The 17112-nt window shown below is 38.9% G+C and overlaps 2 protein-coding genes across 3 annotated transcripts; both read left to right on the forward strand.

The window, feature by feature from the left end:
- Nucleotides 1–571: 571 nt before the first annotated feature.
- cfap77 (cilia and flagella associated protein 77) lies at nt 572–12365 on the forward strand. Of its 2 annotated transcripts, none has more exons than XM_057326520.1 (7): nt 572–717; nt 889–974; nt 7318–7417; nt 7986–8214; nt 10263–10368; nt 10463–10564; nt 12200–12365. In XM_057326520.1, the coding sequence occupies exons 2-7, from the start codon at nt 912–914 to the stop codon at nt 12320–12322; spliced, it is 723 nt and encodes a 240-aa protein (XP_057182503.1). In that variant the 5' UTR covers nt 572–717; nt 889–911; the 3' UTR covers nt 12323–12365. The 2 variants fall into 2 exon arrangements, with proteins under 2 accessions (XP_057182503.1, XP_057182504.1); XM_057326521.1 differs by having other exon boundaries at nt 572–701.
- A 381-nt stretch (nt 12366–12746) lies between these two features.
- On the forward strand, nt 12747–17071 carry barhl1a (BarH-like homeobox 1a). The gene is made up of 3 exons (XM_057320322.1): nt 12747–13637; nt 14482–14704; nt 15374–17071. Exons 1-3 carry the CDS (start codon nt 13148–13150, stop codon nt 15651–15653), a joined length of 993 nt encoding a protein of 330 aa, XP_057176305.1. The 5' UTR covers nt 12747–13147; the 3' UTR covers nt 15654–17071.
- Nucleotides 17072–17112: the final 41 nt, after the last annotated feature.

Genomic DNA, 17112 nt, shown 5'->3' on the forward strand with positions numbered 1-17112 from the left:
ACTGCTTTAGGATTGCATGGGCTATATTTGGTCGTTCGTGTCTTTGAACAAATGATGACGCTGCAACCGAGAAATAGCGCTTCTCAACGTTAAAATTATTGTCCACCAGCAGAGGCCGCTGTATGGCAGCTGCACATTTCTACAGAGCGCGCAAAGGCTGCAGTTGCTGTCACTCAGAGAAGTGACATTTTCGTAAAAATACACACAGATACATATTGTCAAGATTCATTTAATTACATTAAGATTAAGGTTCAGATACTTAATAATGAATAATAAATTCACCCTTCAATTCATCTCCCTCGTCTGTTTGAGTGCGCGTGCATCTCTGGCACTAGGCTGCCCTCTGTCGTACTGTACGCAAAACAGCTCCTAAAAGCGTGAAGTTTGATTGTAGTATGTTTTATAAATTACGTTTTTAAATAACAGAATATATTATTGAAATAATATATAATCACCAATCAATTTCAGCATAATCAAAACCTTTTTGAAATGACAACACGACAAAAGAGCTTAATAATTACGGGTCCTTGCAAAAGCGTCCCATTGCCATGACAACGCAAAACAACGAGAAGGGAGAAGAGTTCATCCCGCGGCCTGCACAACATTAACTTAAAACCCTCTTTGCATTGGTGGATTGCTATAAACATTTGTGCTGCACAATAGCACAAACTACAGCAAGTTGTGTATCTTTCCCCCGCAAGGTGTGTAGTCCAACAGGTGGGAGATCTCATTTTCTTTAACGAAATGAATGATGTTATAACATAGGCCAAAATCATAATATAGCTAATTACCGTGCTCTATATTTTGTGATCACATATTTACATATTAACATTGTTTCGACAATTTACATTATCTATAATATTGGAATACCATGTTATTGTACATTAGGTTTCCATTTCGGAGAACACAAGATGGAAAGTCCTCGCATTGGAGTGGTGAGAGAGTCTATGCTGCATCGTCCTCTCTTAATAAAGGTCAGCGTTGGTTAAATAATTTATTGTTTTGTTGACCACTAAAAACTTGTATTTCTCAAGCAAATGAAAAAAATACATTGTTGAATAAAAATAGTTAGCATTTAGTTATTCATGATTTGAGTTTTAAAAATGTACTTCATAGCCCACATAGAATTTTGTCGAAAGCGTCATAATCATCAAAATGACCACTAGATGGCAGAGTTATTCTCTGAATAAATCTTCCCGTTTTGAAAGGTCGTTTTGACCCCCTCTATCAAGGGCTGCACGTTTAGTTGTCTGTTATATCTCACACAGAGATCATTTAACTTAAAACATTTCAAATGTTCAAATGAAAATAAAAAGATGTGCAATGCTAGGATTAGTCTAGGCTATTTATCTCTTTAAACATAAACACTGCTTCATTTGAATATTCTGTATAATAATTTGTACACATGTTTTAATAATTTACAGCCAGAATAAGAAAATGACAGTACTGAGATGACAGTAGTACCAAATGAAACATACGATTTTAACATCAAGGGTTTTGATTGGATTAACGTCGTGTGTGATGTTTGAAGCCTCTTGCAATTTTCTCTTCCTTCTCCTCTAGTTAACCCTCTTTGTGAGACCCAGTTCAAGTCTTGTGTCTTTAAAAAAACGACTTCCTGCATATCTTTCATCTAATACTGCTTCATTTCGACTTCATCAACTCTTCCAGTGAAGCAGAAAGGAGGATGAAATGAACCTGGTTGATCTTCTGTTTCTCTATTTTCCCTCATCCGCCTTCTCTCTTTTCAAACTCATCCGATCATTCTGTCCAGCCCCGGTGGGATAAGACGCCTCTGTTAGACCTTTGCTTGCTCTCGCCCCTCTTTTCTCTCTAATGCTCTCTAGGGTTATTTGATATGCCCCCTTTGACTGATGCAGAAAATAGGATTACTGTATTTAAATGACTATGATAATGAACTGTGTGCATGTTCCTATAGTCCCACGAGATCAAGGATTTCTCATTCTTTTTCATTGTGAACAGTCACAGCTACAGGTTCTGGCAATGCGCTGGAACAATGACAGAGTCATCTGTGAGGATTTAAGCTTTTGTTCTTGTGGCGTTGCCTGATGTTGCCTGATTTCTTCCCTCTTGCGTTTAGTTTTTCGAGCTCGAGGTTAGAACATGCACCCTCAACCTGCTTTAATCAATTGAGGGTTTCTGTGTAAAGGGGGACCAATGGCAGGCTCATATTCATTAAGAAATAGGCCAACCGCAGCAAGTCCCTTGTGCTGTCAGGTATAGAGAGAATCCGTTACAGGCATAAACGTACAGTGAGAGCGCTTCATCATCGGAAGAGTTTTCTATGCCTGTGCAGGTCTGATGTATGGCTGTCTCATGAGAAATTGCTAATGGGTCTCAAACTGAATAGGAGATTAATTCTGAGAATCATATTTAATAGCTATACACCTAAATATACTTTTTACACTCTGCATCCAAAAAGTTAATGCATAGTTGTAAAAATATAAATATGGAAAAATACACCTCTCCCCTGTCCTCCCCTCTCCTGTTAAATCCCTTTTGATGAGGCATAGCCAATAAATCCTGTTTTCATGCCTGTATTCCCTGATGACCAGTAAATTAGAGATCAGGGGAGCAGATTTGAGGCTTTTGTTGTTTTCTGGTGTCTGAGAGAGCTCTGGTGTGCAGCAGACTGGCCGGGCCCCATTCACAGTCCCCTCTTCCCACTCATTACCATTCACTTCATTCACCCTATATAGCTAATATTAGACACACAGCAATCTGTGATTCCTTCTTAAGCAAATCTGTGCCTATGTTAGCCTGCAAGCATATTTTTAGGTATATGTCTGGTCTGGACCTTTAGGTATGTTTTTGCCTGAATTAAGTAAAAAAAACAGAAATATACTATTTTAAATACCTACATCACCAGGCTGGCCTAGTGACTTTAATTGGCCTTAGAAATGCATTTGCATTGCAAGGCACCTACACTTCTGTAAACAGGCCCATGTGAACAGTGGCTTATACGCCTTCGCATTACCTTTACAAGGTGATGTAGCTTCCACACGGTCGCTGTAGTAACACTAAGCCTTATCATTAATAGGATCCAGCTGGGACCATAGTAGACACGAGCACAGAAAGACAGATCCATAATCATGAACCACAGTACATAACTGTAAACTGCTTGAATAATACATACATGTAAATGAGATATGTAAAGGGACCTTTGACCTTATGTAGTATCTCATAACAAAGGCAGTATGCATGAAAATATTATGAATGGTATGGACATGCAGCCGCAGAAATATTAAAAGACCACTGCAGTTTATTTAACATTTGTGCATGTATTGTGTCCAGTCCAGTGTCTGGAGAATTTTAACCAAAACAAACCTCAGGAATGACATAGTCACCCAAATACAATATGACGAATTTGCAAAGAAGAATGAAAGTTGTGAAAAAAAACCAAGGCTGATTCTTTTATATATTCATATTTAAACTGATCCTAAAAACGTTAGTATCATGTTGTTTAAACATGAGAGTTTTCTTTGCATCTTTTTTTGTTATATTGACCAGTTTTCCTGTTTTAATTTTCTGCAAATCAATGCCAACTAAAAAAAGAAATGTTGTCACTAGTTTACAGACTGAAACAAAAATGATCATTTTACTTAAACACATATAATTAGAAAAACTGAAAATTATTTTCAATGGTCTCTTTATTTTTTCCGTGGCTGTATATCATTTCTGTCTATATTAACTTTTGGTGTAATGTCAAGGTACTATCCATGTAAAAATTTTAATCAGGTCTATGATGGTCTGGACATGTCTAATTCACATGGTTACGACCAAATTGTGGACTTAACTCAGGCTACTTTTTCTATTAAACACACCCACACATATACACACTCGAATGTACGTACTGAAGCTGTAGGATGAATCTCATCTGTATTGAAGGAGGGTAAGCAGGCAGGCTTTCGCCCAGACACATGCTTCCAATTAGTTGGCCCTCTTTATGGAAATGCCTCATCAATTATACCCAAAGCTTCAGGATTTGCCACACATAAAGAGAGTTAGCATCTTAATAACCAGCCAGACTATAGAGGAGATGAGATGAATGCGCGCATGAATCTGTTTGTATGTTTGCATTGCACATATGTGCGCATTGACATTCGGGGGATTTTAGAATGGGCAGATATTAATTTAGAGGCAATGGATTTAGCTGAAGAAGAGGAAATCTGTGATCTGATGAGAAAGTGGGGCTTATGGTTCTTCTTTCTCTCCTCTCAGCATTTTTACCTTAATCCTTATTATTAATATATATGTATATTTTTAAAAAGCTGACTTCATCATGTTGACTCTTTCTGGGTATTTTAAAGTACACAGAGGCATATGAAAATGTAGAATTATGATTGTAGACCATGTTTAGGATCAAATCTATTTTTTTTTGAGAATATAAGAATGGTTTAGAAGGAAATATCTAGCCTACTAATTGAATTCTGAACTCCATCAGATTCACATGAGATAAGACAACAAAAACATGCAGCTAAAAGATACAGAGTTGCATTCATATCCTCTCTCTCTCTCTCTCTCTCTCTCTCAACTCATTCCCTCTATTTAGTTTATTCGAGAGGAAGATTAACTTTAAGCCAGTTTGCCTGCTGTCCTCTTATCAGGCACCAGATGGCGCTGAACTGGTCCGCAGGAGCCGGGTAATAATTAGGAGAAACAGTTCGGGAGAGCATTACTTCACATTATCCTCTAATCATCATCACGGGCGCTTTTATTTGTAAATACGAGGGAAAAAATTGCACAGCGAGGATGTCTGTCAGCATTGAGTCAGATGAGATGATCAGGCCTGGCTCACGGCTCTCCGTGAATGCTTGAAGAGATTAAACCAGGTCTACAGGGGCAGCATTAAACTGGCAGGCTTTGGACAGGAAATGCAGAACAGTTTAATACCGAAGCTGAAATTTGTGTAATCTAGTAGAGATGTTCTGTGAGTTTTTCACTCACAACAGTGGGATTTAGACTCGGAACGGATCAACAGATCGCAGAACTTTAGCAAGGGAAGAAGAAAGAACCAAAGCAGCAGTGAAAGGGCTAGTTCACCCAAAAATGAAAATTCTTTCATCATTTACTCACCCTCTCATAATTTCAAACCTGTATGACTTCCTTTCTTCTGCAGAAACAGAAGAAGATGTTTTGAGGAATGTTGGTAACCGAACAGCGACGTTACCCATTCACTTCTATTGTATGGACACAAAACCAATGCAAGTCGCCGTTGTTCGGTTACCAACATTCTTTCAAATATCTTCTTTTGTGTTTTGCAGAAGAAAGAAAGTCATACAGGTTTGAAATGACAAGAGGGTTAGTAAATGACAGAATTAAAATTTTTGGTTGAACTATTCAAAGGGATGCCACATGGTGGTCACTTATAGATCTGAGAAAGAAAAGAAGAGACTTCTGTGAAGTGTGAGAGCGAGAGTGTGTGTGTTCAAAAAGCACGAAAAATGGGACTAAAAACCTGCAGTGATAGACTGAGGGTCAGCGCTAAACTAATCTCAGAGCTCAAGCAAAATCCAAAGAGCACACATGAGCAAGAGAGGAACAAAAGAATGGTGAAATTAAAGCACGGGAGGCTGAATAGACAGGGGCCAAACTGAAGGGGTCTCCTAAGTAAGAGATGATTATGTCCTCCTGTATTCGGTCCCTTTTAGGCTGTGTGAATAATCTGCTCCCACCGACCCTCGAATAGGCTCTCCCGATGCGGCTCTATTCTCATGCCGACCTCTGGCTCTTTCAGCGGGTCCGTGCCTGGTTAATGAAACCACAATATAGAGACAGATCACCAGTAAATGACAATATAAAAGGAGCTTTTGCTTAACATAATCCTCCAGCCGACTTGCCTTTTCTGTTGTCCCCCTTCCCTTTCAGGCTTTTATTGAGAATGAAAGGCCCAATAATGTTTTGAGGGCTCTGATTAGCCGTTTTACGCCAGCAGTCAACACGTTCCTTCAGGCATCTCTAAGTGATCTCCTCAAACCAATCTGCAGATTAAAATTGCCAAAGGGATTAAAGAGGTGGCCGAGCAGCACAGCGGCACTAACCCAAAGGATTGTAGCTTTAAGAAGCATTTGATACGTTTCAACAGATATGTTAACTAGAGGTTGGGAATGTGCTCGGGTGTCTGTAATTTCTAAAGGACCAGAAAGGTTCTCTGAATTTGGCCATTCGTCATAGAAACACCAGAGTTTGGAGTCGTAGTTTTGGGAGGGCTTTACGTGTCCAGAACGATTGGTGGGGTTCCAGTGACAAATATCTTTTAAATCCATTTTTCATTGTAGACTGTTCAACCCTCAGAATAACGGAGGATTCATGGTTTTTAACCAGGAATTAAGTCCTCAGAACACAGCAAACACACAAAGATCTCCCAAGATCCGACAGACTCACCACACAAACCCTTTTCTTCCTCCAAAAATCACTCGCGACAGCGCGAGGAGAACCGCTGACATAAATGTAACTCTGTGACTGACACGAGAGCACACCTCCCTCATGTTCCATCAAAGATCAAACGCACCTGCTTCTGGAATGCTCAGGCACCATATTCCACAGATCACTTTTGATACATCCGGTTGTCACCTTTGCCGTGGTTTGATTCTCAATTTTCCACCTTTTCTAAGATAAGCTGCTCTTAAAACAAGGCTTTGAGTTGTTTAACAGAGTTCAGAGAAGAATAGTGGGCTTTTCTTCTGCCCCATGAGATGCTCTTAGAGTAGATGATGATGGAGAGTAGATGATGATGGAGGGAACTTCTCCCCCCACACACATGGTGGATAAATGTTGCTTTTTTACACCCTTTAGCTGTCAATCATTTTACAGTTATGACTCTGGAGACATAAATCATACTCTGCATGAACTAAACGGATGTCTGTGTGTTAGTGCTTCAGTCATGATTGAAGAAATCAGCCATCAAGATCGTTCACATGGATGTTCACTGGAAATGTCGTTTTGCAGCTTTTTTTCTGAGCTGACAGGCGCCGCAGCCATTTGTGTGTTTTATAGTAACACATTTTTGCACAATTAAGATTTTATTATTAGACACAATCACTGTTGGTTTTTGGACCAACCTCTATTCTTGAGATTCATAAACCTTGGACATTTTGATGCATATATTGTCATTTCTAAGTTCACTCTTTATTTTGGTGATGTGATTGAGAAAAAGTGACAGCTGTTTGACACTTCATACTTCAAAAGAATTGGAGTTCAAATTGAGAAACAAAATACACAACAAATGTATATAAGTGTGTGTAAGCAGTTCTCAATATTTACCTCAGTACTGTGTATCCACTGTGTGATCCACAGCCCACACTTGGAAAAACCAAGTCAAGAGGTTTGTCCTGCCCTGGATCTGACTTTGTTTATGGGACAGCAACGACAGTCCATGATGGAGGAGTGTCAGAGGGTAGGTGACAAAACAATTTTGTTAAATTGACACTGTTTAGCTAGAGTAGCTCTGTTTAAGGCTTTTTGGCTTCACTAGCAGAAAATGATTAAGATTCAATCATTTTCCAGCAGCGTCTACATTAAATTAAAATCTTTTGTTTATGAGACGCCCCTACCCCCCGCTCCCCATCAAATCTTGTCACAGTATGATGTCACAATGTGTTTTCTTGAGTAAGTGTCCCCTCAGGCGCTCACCCTGTGCTGTCAGTGCACTCCTGTTAGCATACTAAACTGTGCCTGGCTTCTGCACCGGCTCACACTTTAATTATGCGCTTCCAATGGCCGACAGACAATGACTGCAAGTGTCAAGCCCGCTCCCTTATACAGTACCATGAATTATGATACGATTCTAGGTGGAGGTTACCCTGTCATGCTTATCTAAGCTTAGTCATCACAAATCCTAATGTAACTATTATTGCAGAAAACAAACAAAATCTACTGTTGTGCCATTATAATGTTTTGTTACGCTGACACCAATATTATTTGCTTATTATATTTATTTTAAGATCTCTCTTTCTTTTTTGTAGCTATCTCCAACTGGCACACTCACACAGTGTCTACCAGACACAGGGCAACTGAGAGGGATTTTATCTCTCTTAACCGAGAGGGGGTCAAGTCAGGCTTGGTGACTGCCAAAGAGCTGCACCAATACCGTGCCACCCATGACATCCGGCGCCAGCCAGCGACCAGAGAGGGCTTTCGTAGGTCTGCCCCACCTTGCATGACACCAGATGCTTCATTTGGTGTTACTAACAGGTGAGTTTGGATGTGTTTTATAGAGGCCTGTCTTTAAAAATGTCTGGGATCTCTTTCATGTAAAATCAACACAACATGCTCTGAAGATCAGAGCAGACTAATCTGCACTAATCTGTGGATGTCCAAAAATCTAAAATCACATTGAAAATCTGAGATGTAATGAAAAATGAAGAAGTTCGGATTTCGCTCTATAAGCAAATTTGTGACACTGACCATGTTAAGATCAGATTTCCATTCAATTAGGATGGGATAACATGAATCATCAGGTTTTGCATAAACATCTGAGGTCCATGCCAGTTTATGTGCATGGGGGACAAAATACATAATATACTAAAACTTACACAATTTAAAAATGATAAAAGTTGCCATTTTTCAGATATAGAACATTCACTCAAATTGTTTATGATATCCGCAATTTCAAATTAGAAAAGCATCCAAAAGCATCCAATTAGAAAAGCATCCAATCTTCTCTTGTGTTCTGCGGAAGAAAGAAAGTCATATAGGTTTGAAACGACAAGAGGGTGAGTAAATGATGACTGAATTTTCATTTTTGGGTGGACTATCACATTAAAGACCAAGAAGAATAAATCGGGTGAGTTTTGGTGTCTGCATTCAGTTGCGCTAAACAAATCCATTCAAGACTAGATGAACTTTGTGTCAACTCCCCCATTTTTAGAACATTCTAATACATGGATTTACGGAAGAAGCACATTCTATAAATGATTCCAAGAACAGGACCCTCTTTTACATCCTGGAAACTGGAGGGAGTAAATGTTCAATTAAAGAATTTGTGTTGTTTTTACAAGACGTGAAAGTACGTATGTACAGGCATAGAATAAAAGCAGAAGAACTTGTTTTTGAGATCCATGCCCACTGAGATATGACACGAGCACTTGGGTAGGATTATTACAGCGGTCTGTCCCACCACAAGCTCCCTTCTCCCCTTCTCCTTCTGCCTCTTTTCTTTTTTGGCTCTCGTCCTCTTGGGCCTTGATACTGTTGAAACAGAGCTGAATTATTTAACCGAAAACACAGCTTTGTGTCCAGACTTCCTCTCGGTCTCTTTCTCTCTCTCCGGCTCTTGATGTTGATACATCCAGGGTGAGGAGAGTTGGGTGAGTGTGTTTTAAGAGGCAGTCAGGAGGAAGGAGGGCTGGAGCAATGAGAGGTAAGATCAGGGGTCCTCAGGGACTTGTTTGGCCCTGCACTCTATCCATCAAATGCTGTTTGCCGATGCCACGGTCAGCCCTAATGAGGGTGTGTTAGGATCCTTGCACAAAATGTCACCAACCCCGTACGCACACATTAAATACTGCACACAAGAGTAAGGGTAGTGCATCTTGAGATGTCTATTCAGGATATAAGAATGGTGGCACACCTGGTAGTAAGTTTGTAGACACTATACAGGATCAAATGGGAGTAAAAGGCAATGCTAAGCATTTCACTGCACCCGATGGTGGGATGATTATGGACTGAGAGGTTTTCTTATCAGTCAGATTTTTTTGTGCAGAGTTTGAGAAGGTATTTGTTTATAGATAATATGGTATCATGGTAAATATGGTAAAATATGCTCAATGGAGCTTTTAAAGGACCAGTGTGTAAGTTTTTGGAGGATCTATTTACAAAAATGCAATATAATATACATAATTATGTCTTCAGAGGTGTATTCGTCATGTTGTTTCTACAGTAGCCCCAAACGGACAAACTGCTCTACAGAGCGCGTTTAGTAAACACATTATCTCCTTCGGCAAAGTGAAAACGTGACGACATCTTGTGTCAGGACTAAGGGAGGGGTGGAGTGAGCCATTGGTTGTAATTCACAACCTCACCACTAGATGCCGCTAAAGTTCATATGCTGGACCTTTAAAGTATAAAACTGTTGGAAATAGCTGGAGGCCTAATCAAATTACCCAAAATATTCAATAAATAAATCCAGTTCCACTCTCATGGTTATCATTTTGTCTATTCTGAAAAAGCTGTGTTTTTAATGCACAAAAAATGCATTGTGGACTATTGATAACCTAACAATACTGTTTTGTTTCATTCAGACCATCTACTCCAATCTCAGAGCTCATGGAGTATAAGTACGCTCAAAAATGGCTGGAAGAGCAGCAGGCCAGGGACAGAGTTCTACAAGCCCATCACCACAAGAAGGTACATGGATGTTTATCACAAAATAAATGTATTCTTGATTGTGATGTTGAAAAAAAATGTGTAAAGTGTCTATTAAATCTGTGCTTTTTTACAGGTTCAGCTTGGGCGTATACAGGACACAAGAACAACCCTGCTTCGCAAGAGTCGGCCCTTGCCTGAGGCTCCATCCATGTGGAAACTGCCCCGTTTCCAGCAGGTGAAAGCTCCCATGGACCTCAGAATGAACTTTCACTTTCTGGTCACCAATTTTTTCGAATTAATTTATTCATTTTATCTAAAAATTTTTTCCAATTTATTCAAAACATAGAGAGAGAGAGAGAGAGAGAGAGAGAGAGAGAGTGTGTTGTGACAGTGTCAACTATGAACTCATCCAGCTGAAAAATATATGGTGAAAGTAACAATGTATGCCTCAAGCCCTTGCGATTGTTCACACATACACTAACCTCTCCACTTCAGGTCCTGTTTCTTAATGTTGGTTTGATTCTGAATAACCAATTAAATGAAGTGCGGGTCTTATGCATTGACAAGCAGACAGCTCAGGCTTTCATGTCAGTAGTACATGAAAATTCTCCATTGAAATTCCCTAATGCTTCCAATAATGGAAGAATCAGACTCCTGCTAAGCTAATGATGGCCCCTAAGTTCATTATACATGTCCCAACACTCATTTACGACAACTGACGGAACACAAAAATGCATATGCATGTGTCACACTATATACATTAATATATATACAGTACATTCATTTACAGAACACAAACACAAAACAAAGATTTCTTCATTTACATGCACACGCAGGCCACACACACACATTTCCCTTTTACTCTACGTACATTCATATCCCATACTGCTATTTTCTTTTAACTCTTCGTTTGCTCTCTGTCTACATTTCCTTTGCAAATCACCCCCGCTCCTCCATCCACACACACACACACACACACACACACACACACACACTCGTCCTGTGCGCCTGTCTGTCCTGTCGTCCACCCTCAGTTGGCTCTAATGAGGGAGGGTGTTATTTTGGTTGCATGCCTGCGCCGAATTCTCTCTTGTATGACAGCTGATGGAGAGAGAGAGAGGCGCGTTAACCTTATAAAAGATTTACCTCTGCTCATTACAGCCTGTCAAGTAGCTGTCCTGATAGCACCAGGTTCGACATTTGCATCCTTGACTCTTTTCTTCATTCTACACTCTTTTTTTTTTCGTTCCTGTCATTTGTTTGTTTGTATTGTCATCTTCTCTTACATCTCCTTCATTCCATCTTTACTCCTCTTTAATTCAAAGGGTTGTAGAGGAGTTTTTGAGAGGCCACAGATTTTTTTTCGGCTGGAAAACGAAAAAATAAAACAGACAAATGGGTATATTTGAAGCAGGATGTGAGTGTGTTTGCTGCTCTAAAGAAGCATTTAGTAAAGGCGTGATTTCTAATTTTTGTTATGTCGTTCACTTAAAACGTTTCATAAGCATAGCAAATAAACATTAAACATATAAAACTTTTTTTTAAATAACTGGCTGACAGATTTGGAATTTTAAGCCATTGTTCATATTCCTGTGACAACAAGTTCTATTTTATTTAATACCTGTAAGTACACATTTTAGTCAGTACACATCATTTATGACTATACGCTTCTGTGTATCAAATTCAAACGTTTTCCATGTTCCAAAATCATGTTACTTATATCTGCCATTCTGTCTCTTGCATATATACTGTACATACAATGTAAATGAATCACATGTGGTTTGTCCTTTGAAGCTCACCTCATCCTCCATCACACAACATCCCAGTCCACTGAATATGAGAGTAAGATTTATTTGATACCGTTCTGCAGGTGGGACCAGCTCTGGACACCTTTCGAGACCCTGAAGCCCGCAAGAAAGTGATGATAGCCCACCACTCAGAATCTGCAAGTAGGAGAGGGATTCTGGGTCAAGGCACATACAGAGTGGATTGACAGAGCTTGTAATTATTACACGTTTGTCTCAGTGCTCCTGCCTGTCAGGATTCTTTTTGATGTATTAATCCTTCAATAAACTATGCTGCTTAATTTGTATGCTTATTTTTTATTTCATCTAAACTGTATGAATACTAAATACTGTATAATGATAATATTGATTAACTCTTACAAAATAGGAAGGTTCAGATTTTTTAATTATAGAAAACTGTCATTAAAGTGCTAAATAAAAACACAGTAGGCTACCTGGTGTTAAATCCCTATCTGCGATTTATTTAAGGAGAAAGGAGGAGGATGACTGTGTTTGTTCCCCTCCCACAACACGTACGTGATGATCACCCCCCCCACCAAAAAAAGAAAACCCTCTAACCAATAACGACGTGGCGCTCAGGACAAAAGCAGAATGGACACCTTTAAAAGCGTATTCCTCCTCCAGCATTGGCTGATTCCTTGACGGTGTTAGTTTCAGGTCGTGGAGATCACTGCTTGTGTTTATACTCTCTTACACAGGTTTAGTCCTTGCAAACCAGGCTAGGACTTTACACGTCAGGTCAGAGGATCTAATGGTTTAGTATGGTTGTTGTTGTAAGAGATCTATGTAAGAGTTTTAGATTTTAAAATTTGGAGAACGATTCTCTCGTCTTATGTTGTACCTGTCCATGGTGCTGAAATTGACATTGAGGAAGTACGAGAACATTTACAACAAAACTGAACTGCATTCAACAACAGGAGGATCTGGTTGAAATCAATGATAAGTAGTGAGCGGACTTTTTTGGGACAGGCTCGAAGGAGTGTTTAAGAAGGGTAAAATATGATCTGATTTTAATGTGGATGTGTTCCTCTATATTACCAAAATTAGTGTCAGAAAGAACAAATGCACATTTGAAATCCACTCAACTCCGTGCTGTACTCACGATGGAGGTATCCACAAACGGGTCAAGCTTTGGAATCGACTCTATACTTTCTCACAGACCTACAAGTCCGTGTATTTCTAAGGGAGAATGCAGGTCTCCGGTGGAGTTGATCTCGCGGTATGACATGGACAGTGACTGCTCCTCGCCTCCCTCACCTAGACGGAACTCTGTGGAAGAAGCGGTGCAAAGACACGCCCGCACTCTGGGACTGGACTCTCCTTTACAAATATCCCAGCAGCCGCGAACAGTAACGTCCTCGTTTCTGATCAGAGACATACTTGCGGACTGTAAACCCCTGGCGGCATGTGCTCCTTATTCCAGTCATGGACAGTCAGCCCAAGATGCTGAGGACTGCATGGATAAACTTCACAGCAATTCGTCATCGGACAGTGAATTCAGGGGTGAGACTACTTTTACATTTTGAACCAAACGAGGACAGTGGCTCAATGTTTAGACGAATATTCGTTCTAGCATAAAAACACAATTAGGCTAATATTAATCATTTCGTTATAATTAGTATTATTTAAGAATTTTTGTTTGTTAAAATTTGTAGTTACATTTACGCGCCGTTATGCTATTTATTATTTCTAATAAATTGCGTAAAACCGCACCAAAATAAATAGCTAAATATAGTGGTTAAAATATTTTTGATGTCTTAAATCAATGTATAATGGAGAATAAAAACTGGAAATATTATGTACATTGTAAAAATAAAACGGAAACTGTGGCCTACTTCTGTTGACGACTCCGAAGACAAATATATCACAATAGTGCATTCATTGGCCATTGACTATACTTTCGTTTTTATTGATCCTACAAATGACTTTATTACAGTAACTGGTTGTTGTCAAATGTAGCCTATTTGCAATTGAAACCGTTTAATTAAAATTAAATGTCTTTTGTGGACGTTTAGCTCGAACCTAAAATAAAAATAGGCCTGCTATAAATTAATATATAAGATATATTTTCTAATCTGAAAGTGTGCGCACAATTCAAAATATATTTTAAATTGAGAAAAATTGTCTACCTGCAGATCACATTTGGTTTATATTTGACAACCCCGGGAGCATCTTTACAGCCATTAGCTTTTTGAACTTTTTTGATGCAACGGTATACAACAATTTAATTCGCACACATTCAAGCTATGATTAAAATATTGCATTATTAAAGCAAAAATGAAGTTAATACGACGTGGTTCATTTTGGCCAAACTGACAAATATATGTTTATCGTGTATTCTTTTCAGTGAAAGATGAAGGTGATCGAGAAATCTCCAGCAGCAGAGACAGCCCGAGATCCCGGTTGAAGAAGCCACGTAAAGCCCGCACAGCGTTCACAGATCACCAGCTGGGGCAGCTTGAGCGCAGCTTCGAGCGTCAGAAATACCTGAGTGTGCAGGACAGGATGGAGCTGGCAGCCACTCTCAACCTCACTGACACACAAGTCAAAACATGGTACCAAAACCGCAGGTGAATGATAGCATCTTGTACAATTATAGGCCAATTCACTGTTGTTCAACAGAAAGCGAACTAACTAACCTTAAGCGAGTTTTGTTTAGCAAAAACAATAAATATCGGCGAAATTTTATGCGCTACAGTTCGTTTTTTGTAAACTGTGAAAAACATACAACAACGCAACACATTTAGTCATAAATAATAAATTGATGCACGGAGTATCAATAATTTAACTTCCGAGTAGTAATTAAACAATTGCCATAATTATTAATTATTCACGTGAAATGGCTTCTCTGCTGAGTGACAATTTGACGGATGACTGTTGGACGAGATATTACACGGATTAATTCTCGAGAAACAAAAACTTTCCACGAAGCCGTAATTGTCCAATGCTTTCGTTTCTCAAATTTACAACACCATGTATAATTACACACAATTACAAAAAATCAATTAGGCCTACATTTAAAAAATAGGCCAGTTTTAAATTGTAAACCGATATCCTGAAATATTAAAAATATAGTCCAACTTAAATAAAATGTAAAGTTGATAAATATCTCCTAACGAAATGCATACATTTAATGTTAGTATTAGCTTACTGTGATAATTATGTTCACGTATATTATGGTACATTGTTATAAATTGTAAGTCAAAGCACTCACAGCTCATGTTATTTTTTCTATACAGAACGAAGTGGAAGCGACAGACAACAGTTGGACTGGAGCTCCTCGCTGAAGCGGGAAACTACTCAGCACTTCAGAGAATGTTCCCATCACCTTATTTTTACCCACAAAGTTTGGTCTCTAACCTCGAACCGGGACCTGGGTTGTATCTATACAGAGGGCCATCAGCACCTCCGCCACCCGTTCAACGGCCTCTCGTACCGAGGATTCTCCTTCACGGTTTTCAGGGCGGCGCAGATCCAGCATCTCTTTCTTGTGTGATACCTCGACACACACCGCGATGAACTGATTCAACCTGTCACTGCTCCAAACTCAGGAACAACAGGGTTGCGCTTGGACAAACCCTTGAAAAGATAACAAAACGCGCAATAATAGACTTTCCAAATGACTCTGACCAAATGGTGATGCTAACTATTTATTAAAAAAAATAAATGCTGAGGACGTTTTCAGAAAAAAATATTTGATGAGGTTCTAAAAATGAACCTCATGAGTGTTTTCTGGTGAGCTTTGAGACTTTTGCTTTTCCCCTAAGAAATGGTTTATTTGCACAAACATGACGCAAGCAAACCAAAACAAAAAATATCAATAGTAGATACAGTAATTTCAACGCAATTATATGCAATCATGAACAACTAATATTTGGGATTTTTACCAGATAAAACTTATTTTCAAAGACATCAGCAACAACAATAAAACAATACTACGAAAAATAAATGCGCTGTTAAATATGTAATTTGTCACAAACTGTTATGATGGTTTTATTGCTAAGAATTCTTATGTTTATTAGGATGTTGTCTTAAAATGTGACTCATTTCCCTAATGCAGAGGTCAGCGCAAATATTCATAGCACTGCAAACATTTTTAGATATTTAAAAATGTGTAAATCGCGTTGTGTTCAACAGACGCCAAAATACTTTTCTAAATAAAGACTGTGAATTTTTTTGATTCAATTAGTAATTTATCTTTATTATAACAGATGTTTCTTTAAATCTGTTGTGATACCACAAACTTATTTTTCTTATTACAATAGCTATCTGCAACGGGAAGTCATATCCAACAGTCGGTGACCCAGGTAGCTAATAACAATAAAACGTTACCCCCTAACTAATGTTAGTTTGTCCACAAAAGCGCATTTTCACATTCATTCTTGGAATATCTGCATATTTAAAACCTTCACATGAAGCCTCGTCATGAACATCTCACACAAATCTAAAAGAGCGAATCTGAGTAAGTGGTTTGTTGTGTGGGTTAAATTGACCAATCATAATTAGCGTTTCATTATAACACACCAATCAGTTTTACCGGCAACAAAACGAGCGGCTTTACGAAAATAAAGCGACCATGAAACGCAATATTCTGGTCAAATTTCTTTTAGTGTCCGTGGCGATGTCTTGGCCAAAAGGCAGCAGCTGGTGAACGAGCGAGTCCGACTCAACGCTTTGACAGCTGCTCAGCGTAAGCCATCCGCCCCATTTACCTGACCTGTCTCAAACTCAAAACAAACAAAACCGCTCTTAATAATACAATGTTTTGATGCATTTTCGTAATCAACCATGAAATATGTTGCGTTTAGGCCCAGTACAAGGCCTGCTGGACGAGGTGCAATTCTGGTTGGGCAACAATTTTATGTAATTACAGCACAACTTTTTTCTGTTAGTAAGATTATTATTTAAAGGGATAGTTCACTCAAAACTGAAAATTCTGTCATCGTTTACTCACCTTCAAGTTGTTCCAAATCTGTAT

The sequence above is a fragment of the Triplophysa rosa genome, linkage group LG2 (assembly GCF_024868665.1).
Source record: "Triplophysa rosa linkage group LG2, Trosa_1v2, whole genome shotgun sequence".
Taxonomy (NCBI): Eukaryota; Metazoa; Chordata; class Actinopteri; order Cypriniformes; family Nemacheilidae; genus Triplophysa; species Triplophysa rosa.